General features: G+C 34.3%; 1 protein-coding gene across 2 annotated transcripts in view; it reads right to left on the minus strand.

Moving 5' to 3' along the window:
* The window catches only part of LOC136031261 (integrator complex subunit 2-like), a 96922-nt gene that overhangs the window by 14066 nt on the left and 58667 nt on the right, over window positions 1-24189 (minus strand). For both annotated transcript variants that reach the window (XM_065710687.1, XM_065710685.1), the window contains exons 10-14: window positions 18630-18778; window positions 14029-14402; window positions 7178-7321; window positions 5130-5282; window positions 854-1025 (exon numbers count right to left, since the gene is read on the minus strand). In XM_065710687.1, coding sequence (XP_065566759.1) covers window positions 854-1025; window positions 5130-5282; window positions 7178-7321; window positions 14029-14402; window positions 18630-18778 — 992 coding nt within the window. The remainder of the gene's footprint in view (window positions 1-853; window positions 1026-5129; window positions 5283-7177; window positions 7322-14028; window positions 14403-18629; window positions 18779-24189) is intronic.

Raw genomic sequence — 24189 nt, forward strand, 5'->3', positions numbered from 1 at the left:
TTTTTTTAGGTCTTTTTGTCTTTCACAACCTAAAAATTCATACAAACAATTCCAGCACGCATAAATATATACATAAAGTACATAATACATGATATCATAGAGCACATTAATGGGCAAAAACGGAGCCACCAGAAAATACTTCGTTTCCTCCTTGAAGTAGACACTAGGTATTGTAATTCTAGCATGTCCCTACAGGGTTATGCCTGTATGAAACCAACAAAATCAGTATTAACCCCAATGGATCCCAGAAACTAAAGTAAACGGATAAATCCCGAGTCCGCCACTTCAAGATTAGGACACGTCTATCTTTGACTATAAACTAATTCTGTATGCTAGCTTTAGAGATAATAACCAAATTAATACGTTGTATACACAAAACTAGGTAAAAACGTTTGGTAGCCATTTTCATTATCACTAAAACTTTGCCAAAGATGAATCCAGATGACATATTTACAGCTATTTAAATTTGAAGAACCCTCTTTGGAGATTCAGAGCGTACAAATCCCCTACTCTAACCAGGCTTACCTGTTTTACACATTGGCCTGACTATTGACCATGGTATGGTGGTAGAAACAGTTGACCGATTATATTTAACTGTATTCTCAAAGAAATAGCATATAAAGGTAAAGAGAATACCGAGAGCATTTATGAGGACGAATAATCATAATAACGATTCAGCTAATGTGATAATTACAATATTATAATTGCATTATTGCTATAATACATGTAATCTACATTATTATTATAGTCGATAAAATTATTATTTATACGAAATATAATATTATATTGTTTACTCAAAATAATTTACAATGCTGAAAAGAATATAAAATTGAACTCAGAGATGATTTCTCACCGAAAAACCCTTGAATCACAGCGAAGAACAATAAGTGGATCTGTTGTAATTTCATATTCCGTCAATCCTCGGCCTATCCAACCTGATTCTTGACGCAAGGCATTTGTTGTCATGACCCAAAAATCACAAGAATGAGTGAGAGCAATTCTGAACCAAACTTCCTTGTACATCACTAAAAATAAACTAATTAGGAAAACGGTAAAGAAGTTGTTTCTTTTTTGTTTTCAAAATAAGCTAAGGCCTTTCCGATTGACAGTTTAGATGTTCAATCTGAAAATCCGATCGTCAAATTTGATTTTATTCAGAGTGCGATTGTGGATTTCTATTTCGACTCACAATCTAGAAGTCAGTTCTTCGTTTGGATTGCAAGATTGACAACACTATTCGAGTCGAAAGTTAAGGAATTTGAATTGTCATAGTGCAGAAACAATTCGAAAGCTCACAATATGCACACATTTTATGTCACTATACAGGATGATTTTTTTTTAAAGAAATTGTATAGCTAGTTTCTTTATTCTTTTACTATTTTGGATTTAATATTTGAAGCTATCTTCCATAATAACCTTTAATAATACATGTGGTCTTGGTGTCTATTTTCTTAGATATTGTAAAGCAATCGACACTATTGACCATGTAATTTTATTATGGAAGCTAGAAAATTATGGAATAAGAGGAAAGGCATTGAGGCTACTTGAATCCTTTTTGAGTGATAGGACACAGTATATAGAAAACCTTGGTGCTAAGTCGAGTGAAAGAGTAGTTGAATTTGGTGTGCCCCAGGGTTCTGTTTTAGGCCCCCTTTTATTCCTAGTATATATTAATGGCTTGAGCTTTTCTGTAACGAGTTTAATTAATAATTCTCAAAGTTTATATACTAATTCTAAGATTATCCTTCCCAGTTTTGCTGATGTTACCCATTTTACTGTGGCAGCAAAGACTTCGGCTCATTTAATAGAAATAATGAAAAGGGGTATACTATGCGTAGATAAGTGGATGAAGGTAAATAAACTTTTGTTAACATCATAATAAATCAGGTTCTTATGTATGGCAGATCTTCTAATTATTACCCTTGAATCACTGATATACAAATAATAATCATATACCTTGGTGTTATTGTTGATGAGTGCTTTAGTTTAAAAAAATATATATCTTTTATTAGTAATAAAATTGCAAGAAATGTTGGAATGATGAGAAAGTTAAAGAATATATTCTCGAATTATGTGACGAGATTGATTTATTTCTCTTTAGTCCACCCGTATTTGGTTTACTGTGTCAGTATATTGTCTAGTACGTCTTCAGTCCACTTGAAGCAACTACGTGTTATGCAGAACATGGCACCCCGAATGATGATCGGAAAGAGCGAAGAGACTTCAGTTAGATCTCTATATGTACAGTTAAATAGTGTCTACTAATCAGGCCTAGGAAAAATTTTTCATGCATGATTCGAGTATAGGCATTATTCTAAATTAGTTCCTAAGTGTGTCATACATTTATTTACTTCCGGTGATGAAATACAAAGTTATCTTACACGATATGCAAATAAAGTGAGGAAATCTCAAGTCGTTAGAACTGGATCTATATTTTCAATACGTCAGTTTGGGCCAAATGTTTGGTATAGTTTGCCCAAATTTTTGAAAAAGTTGGCAAATGTGTGTGATTTCCGAAGAGATCTTAAAACAGTGTATCTCCAGTTGAATAATTTTTGAACAGACGTTAAATTGAATTTCTTTCGCTCTCATAAAAAAAAGACATTTAATGGAAATAAACTATCTAGTTTTTTAAGGATGGAAACAGGTTTTTTTTTAGTGTGTTTTTGCTTGGGAGGGTTTTTACTATCAGAAGTAGGGCAAACGCAAATTTACAAATTTTTTTTCTTTTTCGTTTTCCTTTTCTTTCTTCTTATTTTTTGATATTGTATTCTTATGTTTAAGGTGTTGCTCCAAACAAGCGAAAGCTTACAGAGGGCTGACTTTTTTGTTGTATCACTTTTTTCGTGTTTTCTTTATGTATTTTGTTGTGTATTTTCTTGAATAAACCCTGTTATCAAATCAAAAAATCTAATCAGAATATTGGCTAGGAAGAAGAGGAAGGGGATAAGATCAGGCACGTTTATAAAATGGACAATATTCCAAATAAATTTCCTGAAATTCCAGATAAAAATCGATAAAAATTGCCATATTTTCAAAAAATTAAAATGTTGTGCGAAAATTCAATTTCTGTAGCACTACCAAATTACAGGGATTTTTTCTACAATTTTGATTGTAAAATTTGCTTTACTTTTCATAGTCCTAAAAGCAAAGCGAGAATCCAGATTTTCAATCGAAGACCCCTCGAGTCAATTTGCAACACATCTAAAAAAGTTTGGGATTGCCTACGGATTGTTCTGGGCACCCGGCTGACTGACTGTATTTCAAACAGTAGGTTCTACGAAAAATGTGGTTCAATCCCGCTTTCTAGGGCAATAATGAAAGAAAGATTGAGATGGCTAGGCCACGTTCTGCGGATGAAAGATGACAGACTGCCGAAAATTGTCCTTTTCGGCCAACCGTCTGTGGCCACCCAGAAAGCAGGTCGTCTTCGTCTGGGTTGGGATGGGTTGGGAGGTCATAAATAAAGATTTAAAGGAAATGGGGAACTTCCTGGGAGGGTGTAAAGAGGGAGGCCTTGAATAGATTAGGTTGGAGGAGGAGCGTGCGTAGCTGTGTTGGCCTCAGACGGCTTGGTGCTGCAATGAATTATTATTATTAGTAGTAGTACTATACAGTGCATTCAAATATGCCTTTCCTGAGCAAAGCTGTTTCGACATTAGCCACAACTACCATTTCCTTATTGTTAAAAGGTTGCAATACCACTAATATTAATGCCAGTGACAGCATGAAAATAATTTTGCTCTGTTGCTCTTGACGACAAGTATTTAATGTCAAAATTTCAGCGAAATTTTTGTTGTCGAAGAGTCAAAATGCAAATGCTCTATTAATAAAATGTTATAAAAAAAATGTTATAGACAAAATTGGAAAGCAGCCAGCCTAGTAGAATAATTTCAACACAAATTTAATAAACATCAGGCAATTTTTATCTTTTGGGACTTTTAAAGCATTAACACAGTTTCATTAGAAGCTTACAAAGTAATTATTCGACAGACTTATTGTGATAATGAGGTAAATACTATTTTGCTTGCTGCAATCATAAAGTTTTCGATTTTGAAAGCTTACAGAAGACTTTCGATTTGGAGGCTTTCGATCAAAGGAGCTTACAAAGTGATTTTTCAACACACTTCTTCTGATAATGAGATAATTACTTGTTGCAATCTTAAGGCTTTCAACCTCGATTTGGAAGAAAGTTTACGAAGGATATATAGAAATAAAAACATATAGTTGCCAACAGACGCTGCTGAAAAAAATCTTTAAGTTTCCCTAGCAATTGAAAAAGTAAAAAAAAGCAACTTGGATTTTTCACCACAAACAGCTACCATGTCATGCAACTTATCAAAATGTCATCAAAGCTTATTAAATAGCATAAATGCCTTTCTTTAGTTAGTATGTCTCCTTGTTTTTTAGTCAGAAAACTCATCAGGTGATTGCTTAGAACAACAGCAAAGCAAACTGCAATTATAACCAAGCTTATACGTGACAAGAATTGAGTTCAGGAGTTTAAGAGAAGGATAGCAAATCCGAAAAGATCATCCAAAAAAATGCAAAATATAGGGAATTGTGAGAAATTACAGAACAAGATTTTTTATGGGAGGGTGGGGGTAAATGTGGGCCCTGAAGATCCACGCCCTATATACATATCCAATTATACAAAAAAAAACCTTTTAAACATTGAATTAAGAAGTGATTCCTAGGTACACAGGTATTGGACCTAGTGGAAATTACATTTTTAAACTTGCTTTATCGGTGCTAACTAGCCTGCTTCTTACGTCTTTACTGTAGTTGAGTGGATATTTTTTAAATACAATACTCCCAAGTTCTCTTTTTGCTTTAATTAATTCAAAGAGACTTGAACTCATCCCACCCAGCAACACCGGCAAGGCCCTATCCAGGAAGGGAGTGGATTACTCGGTTTGAACCTCCATCCCCTCATTTTGTCCGACTAGTAAAAAAAAGTAACAAAATACATTTGAACAAACTTATTTAAGCGTTTGGTAACAAACGATTTTGTTCCCCCCCTCCCCTCAACAAAAATCCTGGATAAACCGTTGAACACCGGTAGAAAAAATTGACCATACTCTCTCACAAAATAATAACCATTTCTCCTTTTAAAGCTGTGAACTTACTTTGTACGCTTGTAGGGACACCTGGGTCTAGCAGCTTTTTAATATTTTCGACAAGTACAGATGACTGAGTCCATAATTGATCAACAGAAGCTTGGGCTAGCCGCTTGAGAATCCGAGTTAATCTGTCAGATGAATTAGGCAATGTTCCAAAGGCTAAAAGGGATATAGGATTTGAAAACTATATCATAAATAAAATATATCTCGCAATATTTTTACAAAAAGTGGAAAAATTAACAATTGACAATTAACAATGAATATTGTAAAATAAAACTTAGTCCCGCTTCTAATAACAATAACAATAACAAGAAAAAAAGAACAGGTCTTTGTCGTATATCTACAAGTCAATCTTTTGAATCACATGTGGAGTCTTAAGAAATTAATTTCTTGAAATTTTCAGGGTCGTGAGAAGTTCACTAGAACTAATACATGTTATTGTTGTACGTCTTGTTATTAGTGTTATTAGTATGTTGAAAAAATCAAACATGTTCATGAATAAACTCACTTTTTTTAAAAGTAGAAATTCTTTATAAGGAAATCCCACAAGCTTTGGATTAGTCTATTGGAATTTTTATTCACTAAAAAACTCATATACAGAAAGATTGGCGTTTCACTCCGCCCCTATGACTTGGATATTCATTACACATTTCAGCTCTTTCGAAGAGAATGCGAGGAAAATGAATATTCTGGGAACAATGAAATAGTTGCGCTAACAAGCTACACATCAACTTCAAACAACAACAACTGCCAGGGGAACAAGCTTCGCTCGGTAAAAAGAAAGATAGTTTTTAAGAAATTTAGTTTCATTTTAAATTGTTCTGCTAACATTTTTGGATACTTATACCGACAAATCAACTATCAAATTAAATTGTATTTTTTTTAAATATTTAGAACAGACGATCATCTTCAGAAAAATTTATTATAAAACTAATGCAAGTGTTTGTGTCATCATCCATACAAAAAATGTTAGAAAATTCGACATTAGAAAAAAATACTCCACTGAAAAATTCGACTTTAGTAACAGTCGAACCCGCAACCTTTGAACTAAGTTCAACAAGCTAAGCACTGTACTGAGCAGGTATTTATACACTTCTAAAGGATTTCAGAATGGCAAGAAACGTGTATGGGATGTAATTTATGTGAAAAATGTATTTTTTTTCTAAAATTAAGGTTTAAGAATACTAATGACGTGGCAAGTATTCATGCGAAACCAACTGTGAATCTCGAGGTTGACAGTCATTTCTAGCGGTTGGATCTTTAATTTCAATAATTAGACGAATTATGAAAAAACATATTCAGGGCACTGGGAGGGGGAAACAAATTTTCTTGAAGTGATGACCTATCTAAATCGTTTTTCACACCAGACAGTGTTATTATACCAATTTTCCAAAAAAAAATACTGTGCCGTTTTCGAGAAAAACATATATATACCCATATATAATTTTTGTTGAATTAAGAATATAACGTTTAAATATACCAGACAATTTTAAGCTAAGAATCAGTTTAGCACAAATTCATATAATAATAATAATAATTTATTTTTGACCAGCTACAAAAAATCAAAGCGGAGCATCAATAAAAGAAACAAAACAAACACTACACAGAACTGAAAAAACAAGAAACTAAAGCAAACGAGTAAGGCCTCTGTGGGCGGGCAGATACTTATAAGTAGACTGGTATTTGCCAGCAAGCTCCGTGAGCTTCGACCCAATATCCGGGAAACTAAACAGATATGAGGCTCCTATTCCTATACCATGGAGGCAGATACAATAGAAAGCGGGAAAACCGGAAATAATAAGAACGAATTGAACCGATATCTTTTTTTATGAAAAATAGGGTAAATACTAGAAAGAAACAAAACCGAATATAATTTAGCAAGAGACTTTCTATTGTATCTACCTCTGTTAGCAACAATTTTAGAGTAACTTAATTGGATTTTCTTCTTGCAATCAGCAACAGCGAGAGTCCGTAAGGATTTTAGTGTTTTACTAACGTTAATTCCCAGCCACCGAAATGAAGAAACCGACTATATGATTTTTAAAGTTACTAACCTTTTCTAATGTTGGCTCCGTTGCATCCAGTAGATACGGTAGGAATTTCCAAAAAGAGATTTGAAGAGTTACTCAGCCAATCTTCAACAATACAAAGCTGTGGGAACTGGGACGTTAACAACCGCAGCAGAGTTGGAAATAAACCTAAGAAGACATAAACTGACTGACATTGGTTTGCAAGGCAATAAATTGCTCCTAATACACAAAAAATAGAGAAGAATTTGTTTTTTTTTTCAGTTGCAACTCCCGTTGAAATTTTTTAATACACCAACCAAAATACCAAAAATATTAATTAAAACTTCTAAATAATAGAAGTGAAGGACAAGGCGAAAGGGCATTAAATCTGTTCAAGCCTTATCCAGATAGATGTTTTTTCATAGAAAAGCAAATATTGTCTAGACATATTAAAACCCATAAAAATACTGCAAAAAAGTTCAGTTGTGATTCAAGCCACAGGTAAGACTTTAAAAAAAGAAAAAAAAGTTCTTCCTAATTATAAGTATTTTCTGAAATGGGCTTCTAAAACATATTTAAATCACGATAGCCAAAGGGCCGAGTATCATGCCAAGGGAAATAAAGGCTGCCAACAAGAGCCAGCTGAGTTGAAAAGTATATATATATATATATATATATATATATATATATATATATATATATATATATATATATATATATATATATATTCATATTTAGGGCCCTCTAGCCCTGAGAGGCCAAGGCCAAAATCCTCCCCCCTTCCCCCCTCCTTCAGGGCATCCTTAGATCGAACGAAAATCTTAGAACCATAGCATAACTCTTAGTTCAATGCATTTAAACAATTTATATTTGTTGGATTTTCAAAGTAACTTAGCTTCAGGTCAACAAATATCCCAGCCTCCCCCCTCCTGTTAGCTGGACATAGCCCTAGGGCACGTAAATTTTTTTGCTGATTTTGTCGTTACTTTTTTCAAATTGGCAATTATTTGCTAATATAAACCAAGTGTTGACAAAAATAATACCAAAAAATAGAATTTTATATATGACGGAAACATATCAGATATAATAGAAAAAACCACAAAACCACGACATTGTGGATGGGACAAGGGTTAGACCCAAAAGCCTTCCCTAGCTTACTCACCTGACCTGTAGAATTACCTTGGCGATTGTTCAAGTTATATTCATAATATAATTGTACTTTTTTAAAGCAGAAGTGGAAATGCAATTTTATAATTTTTCAGACTCAAGGATGTAATTACTAATCTGAATCTGTGTACGGTTTTCGCTAAACTCTTCACTAATCTATCATAAAAAAAATTGTCTTGAAAATCAACCTTACCCAGCAAATCTATCCAGATAAAATAAATTTTTACTATGTATCTACCCGGATCACCTAGGGACCTAGGATAATATGTCACCAGAAATCGTGGTTTTTGGTCATTCATCAGAAAGCAAATGAATATGGTTTCAGAAGACGTTTGGTTTCATTTGTTCCAGAATATGGTGGGAAGAGGCCATCAAAAAGTATTGAAAGAAAATAAAAACTTTATGGGAAGGAATAAAGAGTGAAGCTTCCAACAGATTAGGATGCAAAACATGCATGGGCAGCTGCGTTAACCTTTGGCGGCTTCATGCAACAAAAGGTCGCTAGTAGTAGCAGTGCACATTACTAAAAAATAAAAAAAAACGGCCTTGATTAATTAGACTCTTCAAATATTAAATTCTTTGAAATACCAAACAAACTTAACCATGGAACTTATAACCAGTGAAACAACCGTTTTAACACACACACACATATATATATATATATATATATATATATATATATATATATATATATATATATATATATATATATATAAATATATCTATATATATATAAATAAGTTGTCTGTGTGTGTGTGTCGAGTAACGTCATGTTTGTGTGTCGACTGACGTCATGTTTGTTGATTGACGAAATTACACACCGGGACATCGGGACACAAATGACGACCGGGACATCGGGACATCTATATATATACTAGCATCTATATATATATATATACTAGCACCCCAACACCTAGTTGGTGGGGGCGCTTCGCGCCCCCCCCAAGCCCCCCCGCGCGCGTAAGTCGTTACGCGCCATATTAGTTACGCGCCATTGTAGTTGTGTCCCTATGTCCCACCTGTGAATATATATATATATATATATATATATATATATATATATATATATATATATATATATATATATATATATATATATATATATATATATATATATATATATATATATATATATATATATATATATATATATATATGTTTTTAACTACGTAAAACTTGCGAATATACAACATTCTTTGCTGTCCCATTGTCTGTGCATATAAATAGATTGTTAGGTTTACCAACTCTTGAACATGCAACATAAAATTGTCCATGGGAAAACAATCCGTATTCAGATCTACACCTCATGATTCTAATGATTGCCCTTGAGCTTTGTTGATGGTGATTGCTAATCGACCATTCCCTGAGTCGCCATCGTCATTTATATATCCCCCTGTGCACCCCGGCGATTTCTCTTTGAGTGTCCCGGGCGTCATTTATATTCCTTGTGTCCCGGTGTCCCGGTCGTCATTTATATCCCCCTGTGCCCCCCGGCGTCCCCATTGTAGTTGTGTCCCTGTGTCCCGGTCGTCATTTATATTCCCTGTGTCCCGGTCGTCATTTGTATCCCGGTGTCCCGGTCTGTATATACATTTGTTTTTTAGTTTTGTTTTTCTCCTTTATTTTTTTCCTTTTTTCTTTTTTTCTTTTTTAGTTTATTTAGATTTTTAGATTTTTTAGTTTTTTTATTAGTTTTTAGTTTTTTTGTAGTTTTTACCATTTTTTTAGTTTTTTTAGTTTTTTTTTTTACTTATGTCCTGGTCGTCATTTATACTCCCTGTGTCCCGGTCATCATTTGTGTCTCGGTGCTTTGTTGATTGCTAATTTATATTATATTTATATTTTTTATATTTATTAATATTTTTTTAGTTTTCTTTTTCTCTTATTTTTCAGTTTTTTCCTTTTTTTTAGTTTTTTCTTTTTTAGTTTTTAGTTTTTTTTGTTTTTTACCTTTTTTTAGTTTTTTTAGTTTTTTAGCTTTTTTAGTTTTTTTATTAGTTTTTAGTTTTTTTTTAGTTTTTGCCTTTTTTTAGTTTTTTCAGTTTTTATTAGTTTTTAGTTTTTTACCTTTTTTTAGTTTTTTTTTAGTTTTTTAGCTTTTTTAGTTTTTTTTCTTTTTAGTTTTTTTTGTAGTTTTTACCTTTTTTAGTTTTTTTTCTTCTTTTGTATTAGTGTGAAATAATTCAGACGTCATATGCGGACAAACACGACGTCACTCGACAGACAGACAGACAGATATAACCCACAAACAACTTATTTTTATATATATTTATTCATATTTTTTTAGTTTTCTTTTTCTCTTTTATTTTTCAGTTTTTTCCTTTTTTTAGTTTTTTTTCTTTTTTAGTTTTTAGTTTTTTTTAGTTTTTTACCTTTTTTTAGTTTTTTTTAGTTTTTTTAGTTTTTTAGCTTTTTTAGTTTTTTTATTAGTTTTTATTTTTTTTGTAGTTTTTGCCTTTTTTTATTTTTTTCAGTTTTTTTTTAGTTATTAGATTTTTACCTTTTTTTAGTTTTTTTAGTTTTTTAGCTTTTTTAGTTTTTTTTTCTTTTTAGTTTTTTTTTGTAGTTTTTACCTTTTTTAGTTTTTTTCTTCTTTTGTATTAGTGTGAAATAATTCAGACGTCATATGCGAACAAACATGACGTCACCTGATCCACAGATCCACACACAGACAACTTATTTTTATATATATAGATAAATAAGTTGTCTGTGTGTCGAGTGACGTCATGTTTGTGTGTCGACTGACGTCATGTTTGTTGATTGACGAAATTACACACCGGGACATCGGGACACAAATGACGACCGGGACACCGGGACATAGGGAATATAAATGACGACCGGGATACTCAAAGAGAAAGCGACCGGGACACGAGGAATGTTCGATTAGCAATCACCATCAACAAAGCACCGGGACACAAATGACGACCGGGACACAGGGAATAAAAATGACGACCAGGACACTCAAAGAGAAATTACAGACCGGGACACCGGAACACAAATGACGACCGGGACACCGGGACACACGGAATATAAATGACGACCGCGACACTCATAGGGAATATAAATGACGACCGGGACACTCAAAGAGAAAGAGACCGGGACACAAGGAATGTTCGATTAGCAACCGGGACACCGGAACACGAATGACGACCGGGACAAAAATGACGACCGGGACACCGGGTCACAGGGAATATAAATGACGACCGCGACACTCAAAGAGAAATTACAGACTGGGACACCGAGACACAAATGACGACCGGGACACAGGGAAACAACAACAACGGTGACGCCGGGGGGCACAGGGGGATATATAAATGACGAAGGGGACACAGGGAATGTTCGATTAGCAATCACCATCAACAAAGCTCAAGGGCAATCATTAGAATAATGAGGTATAGACCTGAATACAGGTTGTTTTACCCATGGAAAATTACAGGTTGCATGTTCAAGAGTCGGTAAACCTGAAAATCTATTTATATGCACAGACAATGGGACAGCCAAGAATGTTGTATATTCGCAAGTTTTACGTAGTTAAAAATATATATATATATATATATATATATATATATATATATATATATATATATATATATATATATATATATATATATATATATATATATATATATATATCTATATTTACAGGTGGGACACAGGGACAAAATAGGGAATATAAATGACGACCGGGACACTCAAAGAGAAAGCGACCGGGAATGTTGTATATTCGCAAGTTTTACGTAGTTAAATATATATATATATATATATATATATATATATATATATATATATATATATATATATATATATATATATATATATATATATATATATATATATATATATATATATATATATATATATATATATATATATATATATATATATATATATATATATATATATATATATCTATATTTACAGGTGGGACACAGGGACACAATAGGGAATATAAATGACGACCGGGACACTCAAAGAGAAAGCGACCGGGACACAAGGAATGTTCGATTAGCAATCAGGGACACAGGGAAACAACAACAACGGGGACGCCGGGGGGCACAGGGGGATATATAAATGACGACGGGGACACAGGGAATGTTCGATTAGCAATCACCATCAACAAAGCTCAAGGGCAATCATTAGAATAATAAGGTATAGATCTGAATACAGATTGTTTTACCCATGGAAAATTATATGTTGCATGTTCAAGAGTCGGTAAACCTGACAATCTATTTATATGCACAGACAATGGGACAGCCAAGAATGTTGTATATTCGCAAGTTTTACGTAGTTAAAAAAATATTTATATCTATCTATGTTCACAGGTGGGACACGACTTATGCCCCAACGACTTACGCGCGTGGGGGGGGGGGGGGCGCGAAGCGCCCCCACCAACTAGGTGTTGGGGTGGCGCGAAGCGCCACCTCAACAGCTAGTATGAAAATAAGTTGTCTGTGTGTGTGTCGAGTGACGTCATGTTTGTGTGTCGACTGACGTCATTATAAGGATTGAGCGGTATGCGTCATGAAGTTGTTTGTCGACTGACGTCATGTTTGTCAACTGATGAAATTACATACCGGGACACCGGGACACAAATGACGACCGGGACACAGGGAATATAAATGACGACCGGGAACCTCAAAGAGAAATTACAGAGTGGGACACCGGGACACAAATCACGACCGGGACACAGGGAATATAAATGACGACCGGGACACAGGGACACAACTACAACGGGGACACCGGGGGCACAGGCGGGATATATAAATGACGACCGGGACACAGGGATTGTTCGAATACAAATTACAGACCGGGACACCGGGACACAAATGACGACCGGGACACCGGGACACAGGGAATATAAATGACGACCGGGACACTCAAAGAGAAATTACAAACTGGGACACCGGGACACAAATGACAACCGGGACACAGGGAATATAAATGACGACCGGGACACAGGGACGCATCATTAGGATAATGAGGTATAGATCTGAATACGGATTGTTTTTCCCATGGACAATTATATGTTGCATGTTCAAGAGTCAGTAAACCTGACAATCTATATATATGCACAGACAATGGGACAGCGAAGAATGTTGTATATTCGCATGTTTTACGTATTTAAAAACATATATATATATATATATATATATATATATATATATATATATATATATATATATATATATATATATATATATATATATATATATATATATATATATATATATATATATATATATATATATATATATATATATATATATATATATATATATATATATATATATATATATATATATATATATATATATATATATATATATATATATATATATATATATATATATATATATATATATATATATATATATATATATATATATATATATATATATATATATATATATATATATATATATATATATATATATATATATATATATATATATATATATATATATATATATATATATATCTCTATTCACAGGTGGGACACAGGGACACAACTACAATGGTGCGTAACTAATATGGCGCGTAACGACTTACGCACGCGGGGGGGGGGGGCGCGAAGCGCCCCACCAACTAGGTGTTGGGGTGGGGCGAAGCGCCACCCCAACAGCTAGTATATATATATATATATATATATATATATATATATATATATATATATATATATATATATATATATATATATATATATATATATACTGTATATGTTCAGTTACCTGAGTAAAGATGTTGATTCTTCTCCGCTACCAAAACTAAATATTTAATAGGTAAATCCAAAACAAAAGCTCGACTATAGGCCTTTACTTTAAGACCCAATTGTAAATGGGCCTTCACATTCTGAAGACGCAAATCCTCATAATACAGCAAATAATAAAGCAAAAGCAGCTGTGGAGTAATATCATCCTTTCGGGCAATTGAACTTCTATCTGAAGTTAAAACAGCTGATATTTCTTTCTCATCCAATGGCTCGTTTACAACTTCTAGCGGAGGCACTCCAGGCTTGTTCACCAATGTTAACATTGAAGATATGTACTGTTCAATTAAAGCCGGTACAGTTGGATGCAATGGCATATGACAACTCAAAATTTGCCTACAACAAAGGATTAATAATAAAATAAAAATCGAGCAATTTTGCTTGCATGTGAATGTTCATTACATGTTCATAGCTCATTACATAAACGAAAATGTTTCAAAGATAATATTTTTATCACTGAAACAAGAATACTATATTAACACCGAGTTGTACAGTAAATAGCGGTAGGACAGAGTTGAAAATACAAGACAATTAGGAACCGTCCTTAACCAAGAAAAATTTCAAACAATAATTACCTCAAATAGTCGGATCTAAGACCTTTAAAAGAATTGAGATATATTAGCTTTTTGCTAAAATATGCATTCAAAATTCTCAAACAAACTAATGTTTTTAACATACAGCTGATCCTTCCTCTGACTTGGCGTACCCCATCAGTCGCTTCCACAATTCTTCTTTTACCTCTATCCATTGTGTCAATAGAAGATATACAACTTTTTCCCACCAGTCCCAATATCAAAAACAATTAAATACAATCCCCTGAATTCCTCATTCATTTATTGGCTCTTCAATTTTTAACGATGGGTTTTATTGTTTAATTTCTTGTTGTATCTAACTAAATGATTAATTCAGCTCTTTCGCTACTCACAATATTTAGTAATCGGAACTTACCGTATTATGTATGTAACAAAACAACAACAAAGAAAAATTTGAAAATAAAAATTTGCAAAACTCTCTAAAATTCCATGATATTTGCGTCATAGGTTTTGTAGAGACCCAACTGTATAAGAAGATTAAAGATTCATTGTGTTGCGAGAGCAACACTTTGGTTTTGTCGTGTTTTATTTTTTTTTTTCCTAGCACCCCGATTTCAGCTTATTCCTAGAGAGTCATAAGGGTCTAACCTTTGCGGTTTTTACAGAAAGTATGGACCTTAGGCCGGATTGATGAATATGACTTTGTATTTTAGAAAGCTTTGCGAACCTCTTGCCTGGGGCCAAAAAGAATGGTTTTTGCTTGTGTTTCTACCCATTTCTGTTCGTAATTTCAGCTAAGTTTCAGCATTCGGTTTTTTGCACTTGGGATTGCGGTAAAAAATATTGTCAGATGTACATCTTAAACTTTAAAAGTTCTCTGTCTGCTAAAGAAATTAGAATTTTTCGTTTGCTCCTTTCTAAGTTACGACGTTAGAAACTTGGCCTATGGCAAAATGTCAACTTTTAAACTGAGACAGATTTATATTTTTTTTCGACGGCAGTCGATAGCTCTTGATAAGCTCATCAAAGTATATGCCATCCATTTTTTGGTAGAAAATTCCTTCATGAGATATACCAGTTTGAATGTTTAAAGGGATTGACAACTTCAGTAGTAAGATACACACTGAAACCAAAAATAGAACGATACAGAAATGATATCAGATATGCCTCTTAAACTTTAAAATCCTCTTATTGTTAAAGAAATAAGAGTTTATCCTTCGCTATTTTCTAAATGATGACGTTAGAAACTTGGCCTACGGCAAAAAATTCAACTTTTCAACTAAGACAGATAGATTTTTTTTTTCGACGGCAGTCGATAGCTCTTGATGTGCTGATTAAAATATAGGTCATCCATTTTGGTCGAAAAATTTCTTCATGAGATATACCAGTTTGAAAGTTTAAAGGGGTTGACAACTACAGTAGTAAGGTACACACTGAAACCAAAAATAGAACGATACCAATTGTGAGACATATAGGGGAGTTTTAAGCAACAATCGGCTGTTTAGCTCATAATCATCTATGGCAATGAGGGGTTCGCAACTTTTGCTAGTTGGTGTATCTATTATTTGTTTCCGGTGTATTTGATGGTAAGACCAATTTGGTTCCAGTGATAAGGCATGCATTGGACTTGTAAGTAATAAGCGGCTGTTAGCCTACAATCATCTTCAGCGATGAGGGGTTTGCAGATTTTGCTAGTTGCAATGATGAGTTTGCTACTTTTGCGAGTTGGTGCACATATTGTTTATTTTAAGATCCTTATAGATTAACAACTTCACCGTTTAATCGAAGTGAGGAAACAAAACCAAAGCGTTGCTCTCGCAAAACTTTACTCGGCGAATCCGAGCAAAGGTTGCCGCAACACCTCACGTTGCCCATGCAACGTAGATCTAGTTCAGTTTATGTTTATTACAGAATGATATTGCGCGTGTGCTCATCAAAGGTCTTGTGGAGGACCTCCTTTTGCAAGAAGGTGTAAGAGTAAACTTTTCACAATAATTTGGTGCTTATTATGAGTCAATTCTCAGTTTACCCAAAATTTCTTAAAACGGAGTTCGTTTTTGCTTTTGATTGTATTTCAGATGAGCACACTAAATTATATATATGTAAGGTAAATACCACAGACATCCTACCCCTTAACAATAAACGACTTCTATACTCTCAAAACTATAAAAGTACGAACGTAACTAATTTTTAGCACCCACGTCACACGCCCAACTTTCCTTCAAGGATTTATTTCTTACTTTGTAATGCCATTATTCATCAAGTCAATGAGGCATATTTTCCAAGGAAATTCCTTCGTTCTTTCTATAAAAAATCAACTACGTTCTACATTTTTAGGGCAGCCTGCATAGAGTTAAAGACGTCATATTTTCTAACACTACAACCAAACTTTCCTACACTTTGTTATCTTTGATCTTGTCGTTAGGGTAAAAAATGTATTTTGTTTTCCTTAGGATGAAAGTAATAAACTTCTGCTTCTTCCTCTCTAACATGTTCGAAATTGTATCAGGCAATCACATTTTGGCCTTCCTGGTCTCTATCCTACGGTTGATATTTACAAGATAAGCCTACCCGACTGATTACCTTACAGAACAAAAAGACTGCTTGTATTTCTTAAAAGCCTTCGTCAACTTAAGGAATATTATACTCAATAATCACTTTGACATTATGATATTCAGTCTCTAAGGAAGTATGTTGGTGATACGAATATAATTGTCACTACTCTTGGCTAAGGCATTTCTCCACCTTCTTTTGGAGCATATACAGTCCTTTCAGTGAATCATCAAACAGGGAGATAAAACAAACAAACACAGCAAATGAACTTAATTAAATAGTAGATTTAAAAATCTATAAAGCGAAACTCTTCTAAATAAATTAAAAAAAAACTCAAAAGAATATTGTTTTTAGTCTTCGATGACAGGATAACTTTATTTTATTATTTTTGTTTCACGGCATTGGGGTTTGCCGTAACGGAGCAAACTCCTTGTTCTTCTCCTACACTAATTTCTTTCATTTTTCACTTTTTTCCGTTTCCTTCCTGGTTGTGCAACTTTTGGCTTTTGATATAAAATTCAATTTAATTTGTACTAGCCTACCCCTCGTCCTTTGCTGATAGTTTGAAAGAATAGAAATTCAAGGTAAATTCTCCCTTGTGGAAGACTTGCCCTCAGAGGAGAATTCCTTCGCAGTAGGTTCTCCGTGGCCAGTCCCCCCTTATGCTTAAAACCTTCGCAGTAGTGTCTTTCTTGGCAATCAGATGAATAGTATAGTAACGCATAAAGGGTGCACAGAAAGACAAGCGCTTTGAGAACACTTCACTCACCATTATTCAGTTTCACTATACTGTTTCTTATCGTAATGAAAAGTAGCAACTAAGACATTCATCATGCCCTTTTTAAGTGCCTCCAAGGTACATCCTCCATGGCTCTAAATTTTGCCATGGGGTATGTTTTATTTTCCTTTAGAACCTCATCCCAGGCAATATCAAGATACATTTTTCTTTCGATGTTTATTTTACATATTTATTGAGACTATCATCACGATCTTCTAGTTTTCTTCCCTTTTATTTTTTTGTGTTTTTAAGTATTTTCTCCTGTTCTCCTGTTTATCAATTTCCAACTCTTTTCTTGCATTCTCCAATATATTTTAATCTTTTTCCTCTCTCCCTTGGTGTTTTTGTTGTATCTAAATTCATCTCTTACAAGCTAGCTTCTGTGGTGTTTATTCTTTGTATCGTAATTATTTTGTAAGTATTTTAGTACAGTAAATTAATTTACGAATTAACTGCATTCGATTCATCAATGAACTTGTATTAAAAGTTTTTTGAACTTAAACAATAATAGCACCTAGAATAAGAGCACCGGGTTTATAGAAGGAAAACATATGGAAGGCGATTTGATCCTACGCAGGATAGAAGTAGCTTAAATAATTTTTTTTAGTAGTCATGAAAAGAGAACAAGAAATAATAGTAAAGTACAGTCAATGAAAGAAAAAAAGAAGAAAATAAAGAAGAAGAGAAAAAAATTCTTGCTTGTAAATCCAGGGTTTAATCGACACACGGTGTTTGGTAAAAGACCGACTTTTCAGCAGTTGGTAAATGCAATTCACAGGCAAATGGCTTGTCAAAGTGGCGTTCAAACCAGCTGTAACTGGGATCTTAGTAGCATGGGATGTGATCACCTACAAGAAAGGAAGCAAAATAATTCTTAGTCAATTTCGATCAACTTATTATGTGTTTATCAATTGTTAGCATAAAAGCCAAGTAATTAAGGCGTCAAATGAGGAGTTATAAAAAATATTACACAACATTTTGGACCAGCAAATCTTTATTTAAGATACGAAAAAAACAAACGTCGTCATTGCCTCTTGTTTGGCGAGAACAAATAAATTGGAAATCTTCGAGCTACAGGATACTTATACCGAAAAGATAATGACTATACTACTACTACTACTACTACTGATAATAATAATAATAACTCACTGCAGCACCAAGCCGCCTGAGGACAACACAGCTCCGCACGCTCTTCCTCCAACCTAATCTATTTAAAGCCCCCCTCTTTACACCCTCCCAGGAAGTTCCCATTTCCTTTAAGTCTTTGATTATGACACCCTTCTAGCCCAGACGAGGGCGACCTGCTTTCCGTGTAGCCCCAGAAGGTTGGCCAAAAAGGACAATCTTTGGCAATCTGTCATCCTTCATCCACAGAACGTGGCCTAGCCATCTCAACTTTCCTTTCATTATAGCCCTAGAAAGCAGGATTGATCCACTTTTTTTTGTGCAACATACTGTTTGAAATACGGTCAGTCGGCCGGGTACCCAGAACGATCCGTAGACAATTTCTCTGGAAAACATATAGTAAATTATCATCTACTTTTCGGAGCACCCATGCTTCAGAGCCATATTTGACCACTGCCATCACTGTAGCTTCCAATATTCTAACTTTGGTTTGCATGCTTATCTTTCTATTCTTCTAAACTTTTTTTTAACTGTGAAAAAACACCCTGATCCTTAGCTATTTCACTTTTAACATCTTCACTGCTCCCACTGTCTTTACTAATAATACTACCAAGGTAAGTGAAGCTCCCAACCTAATCAATCTTTTGGTTACCCAACGTCACCTTTTCATCTTCACTTATTCCTAGCCTTGGTGACATAGTCTTCTTAACATTAAATTTTCAAGCCTATTCTAGCACCCTGAACTCGCAAAACCTCTAAAAATTCATTTATTTTGTTCACACTTTCATTTAATATGCTTAAATCATCAGCATAGTGTAAGTCCAGGAGCGTTTTTCCTCCCCATTTGAATCCAGAGTCTCCAATTGCCTTTCCTGAGCTCCTTAAGACGAAGTCCATCAAAATGATCCATTTAAAGGGGGATAGAACACAACCCTGCTTAACTCCTGATTTAATACAAAACCAGTTGCTAACCTCATTTTCTACCTTAACCGCAGCAGTATTATTCTCGTACATAGCACAAATCACTTTAATGTATTTTTCTGGTATACCATATAAGGATAAGACCTTTGCTAACGTTCTTCTATCAACTGAATCGAAAGCTTGGTCATAATCGATAAAACTAAGGACCAAAGGTGTTTGACAACGAAGAGACTTCTCAATTATTAACCTCAGAGTGAAAACCTGGTCGACACACCCTCTACCTTTTCTAAAACCGCACTGTTCTTCCCTTAAAACTTTGTCTACAGCATCTCTAGGTCTGAAAAATAACATATTACTAAGTAATTTGCTACCTACAGATAACAGACTAATGCCTCGATAATTACGACACTCACTTTTGTCATCTTTCTCATTCAGTGGTTTATTTAAGGTTTTCCTAACATCAATAGGTACTTCCCCCTTTTCAAAAATCCCATTCACAATCTTCAGTAGCTTATTCCTAACCTCAGAGCCACCCTATTTAAGAAACTCACTTATCGCACTATCAGCACTTGGAGCCTTATTATTTTTTAATCCCTTTAGTACTGTTGCTAATTCTTCCTCACAAAACAAATCTTCCTTCACATCCAAGGTATCACAAACTTTTTCATTTTTGTCTATATCTTTTCCTGCAACTGTATCTCGGTTTAGCACATTCTCAAAATGTTCCGCCCATATTTCTTTAACTTTTTCCTTACCACTGATTGCGGCCCCATTCCTATCTTTACCGGGAATTAGTCCGGATTGACTACTCCTTTTCAATTTATTAACATGCCAGTATAATGACTATTGGTGCTACCTATTATTAATTATTGGTGAAATGGTGTGAACCGTAAAAGTGGAGCATTAGAGTAAAATGGCCTCATTTGGAAGAAGAAGGATAAAATAAATATTTACAATTATGCCAAAGCACAATTATAAACACAAAACTCATACACTTTTCGTATGTTAACATATTTTAAACCAATTTTTGGAGTAGTCTAGTTCTTTAACAATCTATCTCAAAACTTATTGGTATAAACAAATAAGTATATTGAAACAACCATAAACAGTGCAATATTGTTTAAAATAGGCTAGTTCTTTAACAATCTTTTTGAAAATTTTGTTGCTACGAATATATTGGATACAAATATAAAAAGTGCAATAACTGACTTCACCTAGCAGCAAGACAATAAAAAAAAGAAGACTTAAACAAAATTAGTTCTATTCAATCTAGCCCGGGAAAGGTTAAATCGTTGACCCTATCTGGAATCACGGTAATTTTTAATGAACTACAATTCTATTACCTTAATATCTATTATTACCCCAACATTTATATTTTAATATAGCCTAGATTTGAACCGGATAATTTCAAAATTAAGAACAAGAGCTAAGAGCTCATATGGCACTTGTGACGAGCTCGGAAGAGCCAAGAGCTCATATGGCATGAGCTTTAGATGAATTTCAAGACTCCTTCAGCCCCCCCAGATGGTCGAATCAGGAAAAACGACTTTATCAAGTCAATTTGTACAGCTCCCTGACACACCTACCAATTTTCATCGTCCTAGCACGTCCAGGAGCACCAAACTCGTCAAAGCACTGAATCCCATACCCGTAACTCCCCCAAAGAGAGTGGATCCAGTCCGGTTACGTCAATCACGAATCTACGACATTTAAAAGCGTTTTCCAAGATTTCTGGTTTCCCCTCCAATTTCCCCCAATCTCAACAGATCTGGTCGGTATTTGAAATAAGAGCTCTAAGACAGGAGTTCCTTCTAAATATCAAATTTCATTAAGATCCGGTCACCCGTTCTTAAGTTAAAAATACGTCAATTTTTCTAATTTTTCAAATTAACAACCCGCAGCTCCCCCATAGAGAAAGTATCCGTTCCAATTATTTCAATAACGTGTCTATAGCTTGTGCTTATTCTTCCCATCAAGTTTCATCCCGATCTTTCCATTCTAAGCATTTTCCAAGATTTTTGGTTTCCAAGATTTCCAGTTTCCCCCTCCAAATCCCTCCAATGTCACTGGATCTGGTCGGGATTTAAAATGAGAGTCCTAAAGCACAAGATCCTTCTAAATATCACATTTCATTAACATCTGATCACCCATTGGTAAGTCAAAAATACCTCATTTTTCTAATTTTTCTGATTTACTCCCCCCCCCCAACTCCACCAAAGAAAGGGGACATGGTTCGGTTATGTGTCAGTCACTTATCTTGACTTGTGCTTATTCTTCCCACCAAGTTTCATCCTGATCTCTCCACTCTCAGCGTTTTCCAAGATTTCCGGTCCCCCCCCCAATGACACTGGATACGGTCGAGATTTAAAATAAGAGATCTGAGTTATGAGGTCCGTCTAAATATAAAATTTCATAAAGACCCGATCATTTCTTCGTAAGTTAAAAATACCTCATTTTTTATGTTTTAGAATTAACCCTTCCCCCAACTCCCCCAAAGAGAACGGATCCGTTCGGTTATGTCAATCACTTATCTAGGACTTGGGCTTATTTTTCCCACAAAGTTTCATCCCGATCTCTCCACTCTAAGCGGCTTCCAAAATTTTAGGTTCCCCCTTCCCAAATCCCCCCAATTTCATCGGATCCAGTCGGGATTTAAAATAAGAGCTCTGAGACAAGATTTCCTTCTAAACATAAAATTTCATTAATATCTGGTTACTCCTTCGTAAGTTAAAAATACCTCATTTTTCTAATTTTTCAGAATTAACCCTCCCCCAAACTCCCCCAAAGAGAGCACATCCATTCCGGTTATGTAAATCACGTATCTAGGACTTGTTATTATTTTTCCCACCAATTTTCATCCCGATCCTTCGCCTCTAAGCGTCTTCTATGATTTTGCCCCCCCCCCTAACTCCCCCCAAAGTCACCGGATACGGTCGGGATTTAAAATAAGAGCTATGAGACACGATATCCTTCCCAACATCAAATTTTATTCAGATTCGATCACCCGTTCGTAAGTTAAAAATACCTTCTTTTTTCTAATTTTTTCGATTTAACCGTCCCCCCAATCCTCCCCCCCAGATGGTCGAATCAGTTAAATGACAGTTTCTAATTTAATCTGGTCTAGTTCCTGATACGCCTGCCAAATTTCATCGTCCTAGCTTACCTGGAAGTGCCTAAAGTAGCAAAACCGGGACAGAGAGACCTACAGAATTTGCGGTCGCGCTATGTCACTTGGTTAATACCAAGTGCCACAAAAATTTATTCTAATCTTAACATAAGCCTGGACATATGCTAAATAAAACAATCAATGAGTTCAAGCTGGTCGATATTGACTATATCTGTACTTATATACACATTAAATCACAAGGCTATTGACTAAACTTCTCGTACCACAGCTATGCATCCAACATTGTTCATTCGAAATTACATATAAAATTATTTTATGACACTAGTCATAGCCATGACATAGCTCAAAAGGACGATTCTGATAATTTCTTCATTCTTCGACGGATCAAAAACTATTTTGCAAGAGATTTACAGCGAATCCGCCGGAAGATCTTTTTTTATCTCATTCGGCCATTTATTTGCCCTTCTTTTGACAGAACTTTAAAAGGTGGATACGATCTTTGATCTTCATCAAGACAATATAATACAGCAACACAGATTTAATCTAAATAATTTTGTGTCAAATTAGTCGCTAACAGGAGTACCAACCCTGCAGACAAAATATCCTCCTAATAAAAATCAGACAAAGCTTAAAATGGACCATAACAGTGTCACTATCACGCCCTTTGAGAAAAACACAACAAGTGGTACTTGGCTATCATTTCCTAAATAAGGAAATGGCATATACGATTTTTAAGCGTGAGGATGCTCAGACTTCAGACACCAACGATACTCAGTTCAACCCCTAATCTGCTCAGCAGCAATAAAATCTACCCAGCTTATTATATTATTCTTTTATGTATCTCATAAGTACAAAAATGAAGAGTAATTAATACATATAAAAATCAATCCCAATCATATCAAAATAAAGTAACAAGCTCAAAATAGCAATTCAACAGAATTAATTCAGAGACAAATAAGTGAAAACTAATTCATTTGAATTTCAATTTTATTAAAAAAAAAAAAAAAAAAAAAAAAAAAAAAAAAAAAAAAAAAAAAAAAAAAAAAAAAAAAAAAAAAACAGATTTCTGTCACCTGAAAATTTTTA

The sequence above is a fragment of the Artemia franciscana genome, chromosome 9 (assembly GCF_032884065.1).
Source record: "Artemia franciscana chromosome 9, ASM3288406v1, whole genome shotgun sequence".
Taxonomy (NCBI): Eukaryota; Metazoa; Arthropoda; class Branchiopoda; order Anostraca; family Artemiidae; genus Artemia; species Artemia franciscana.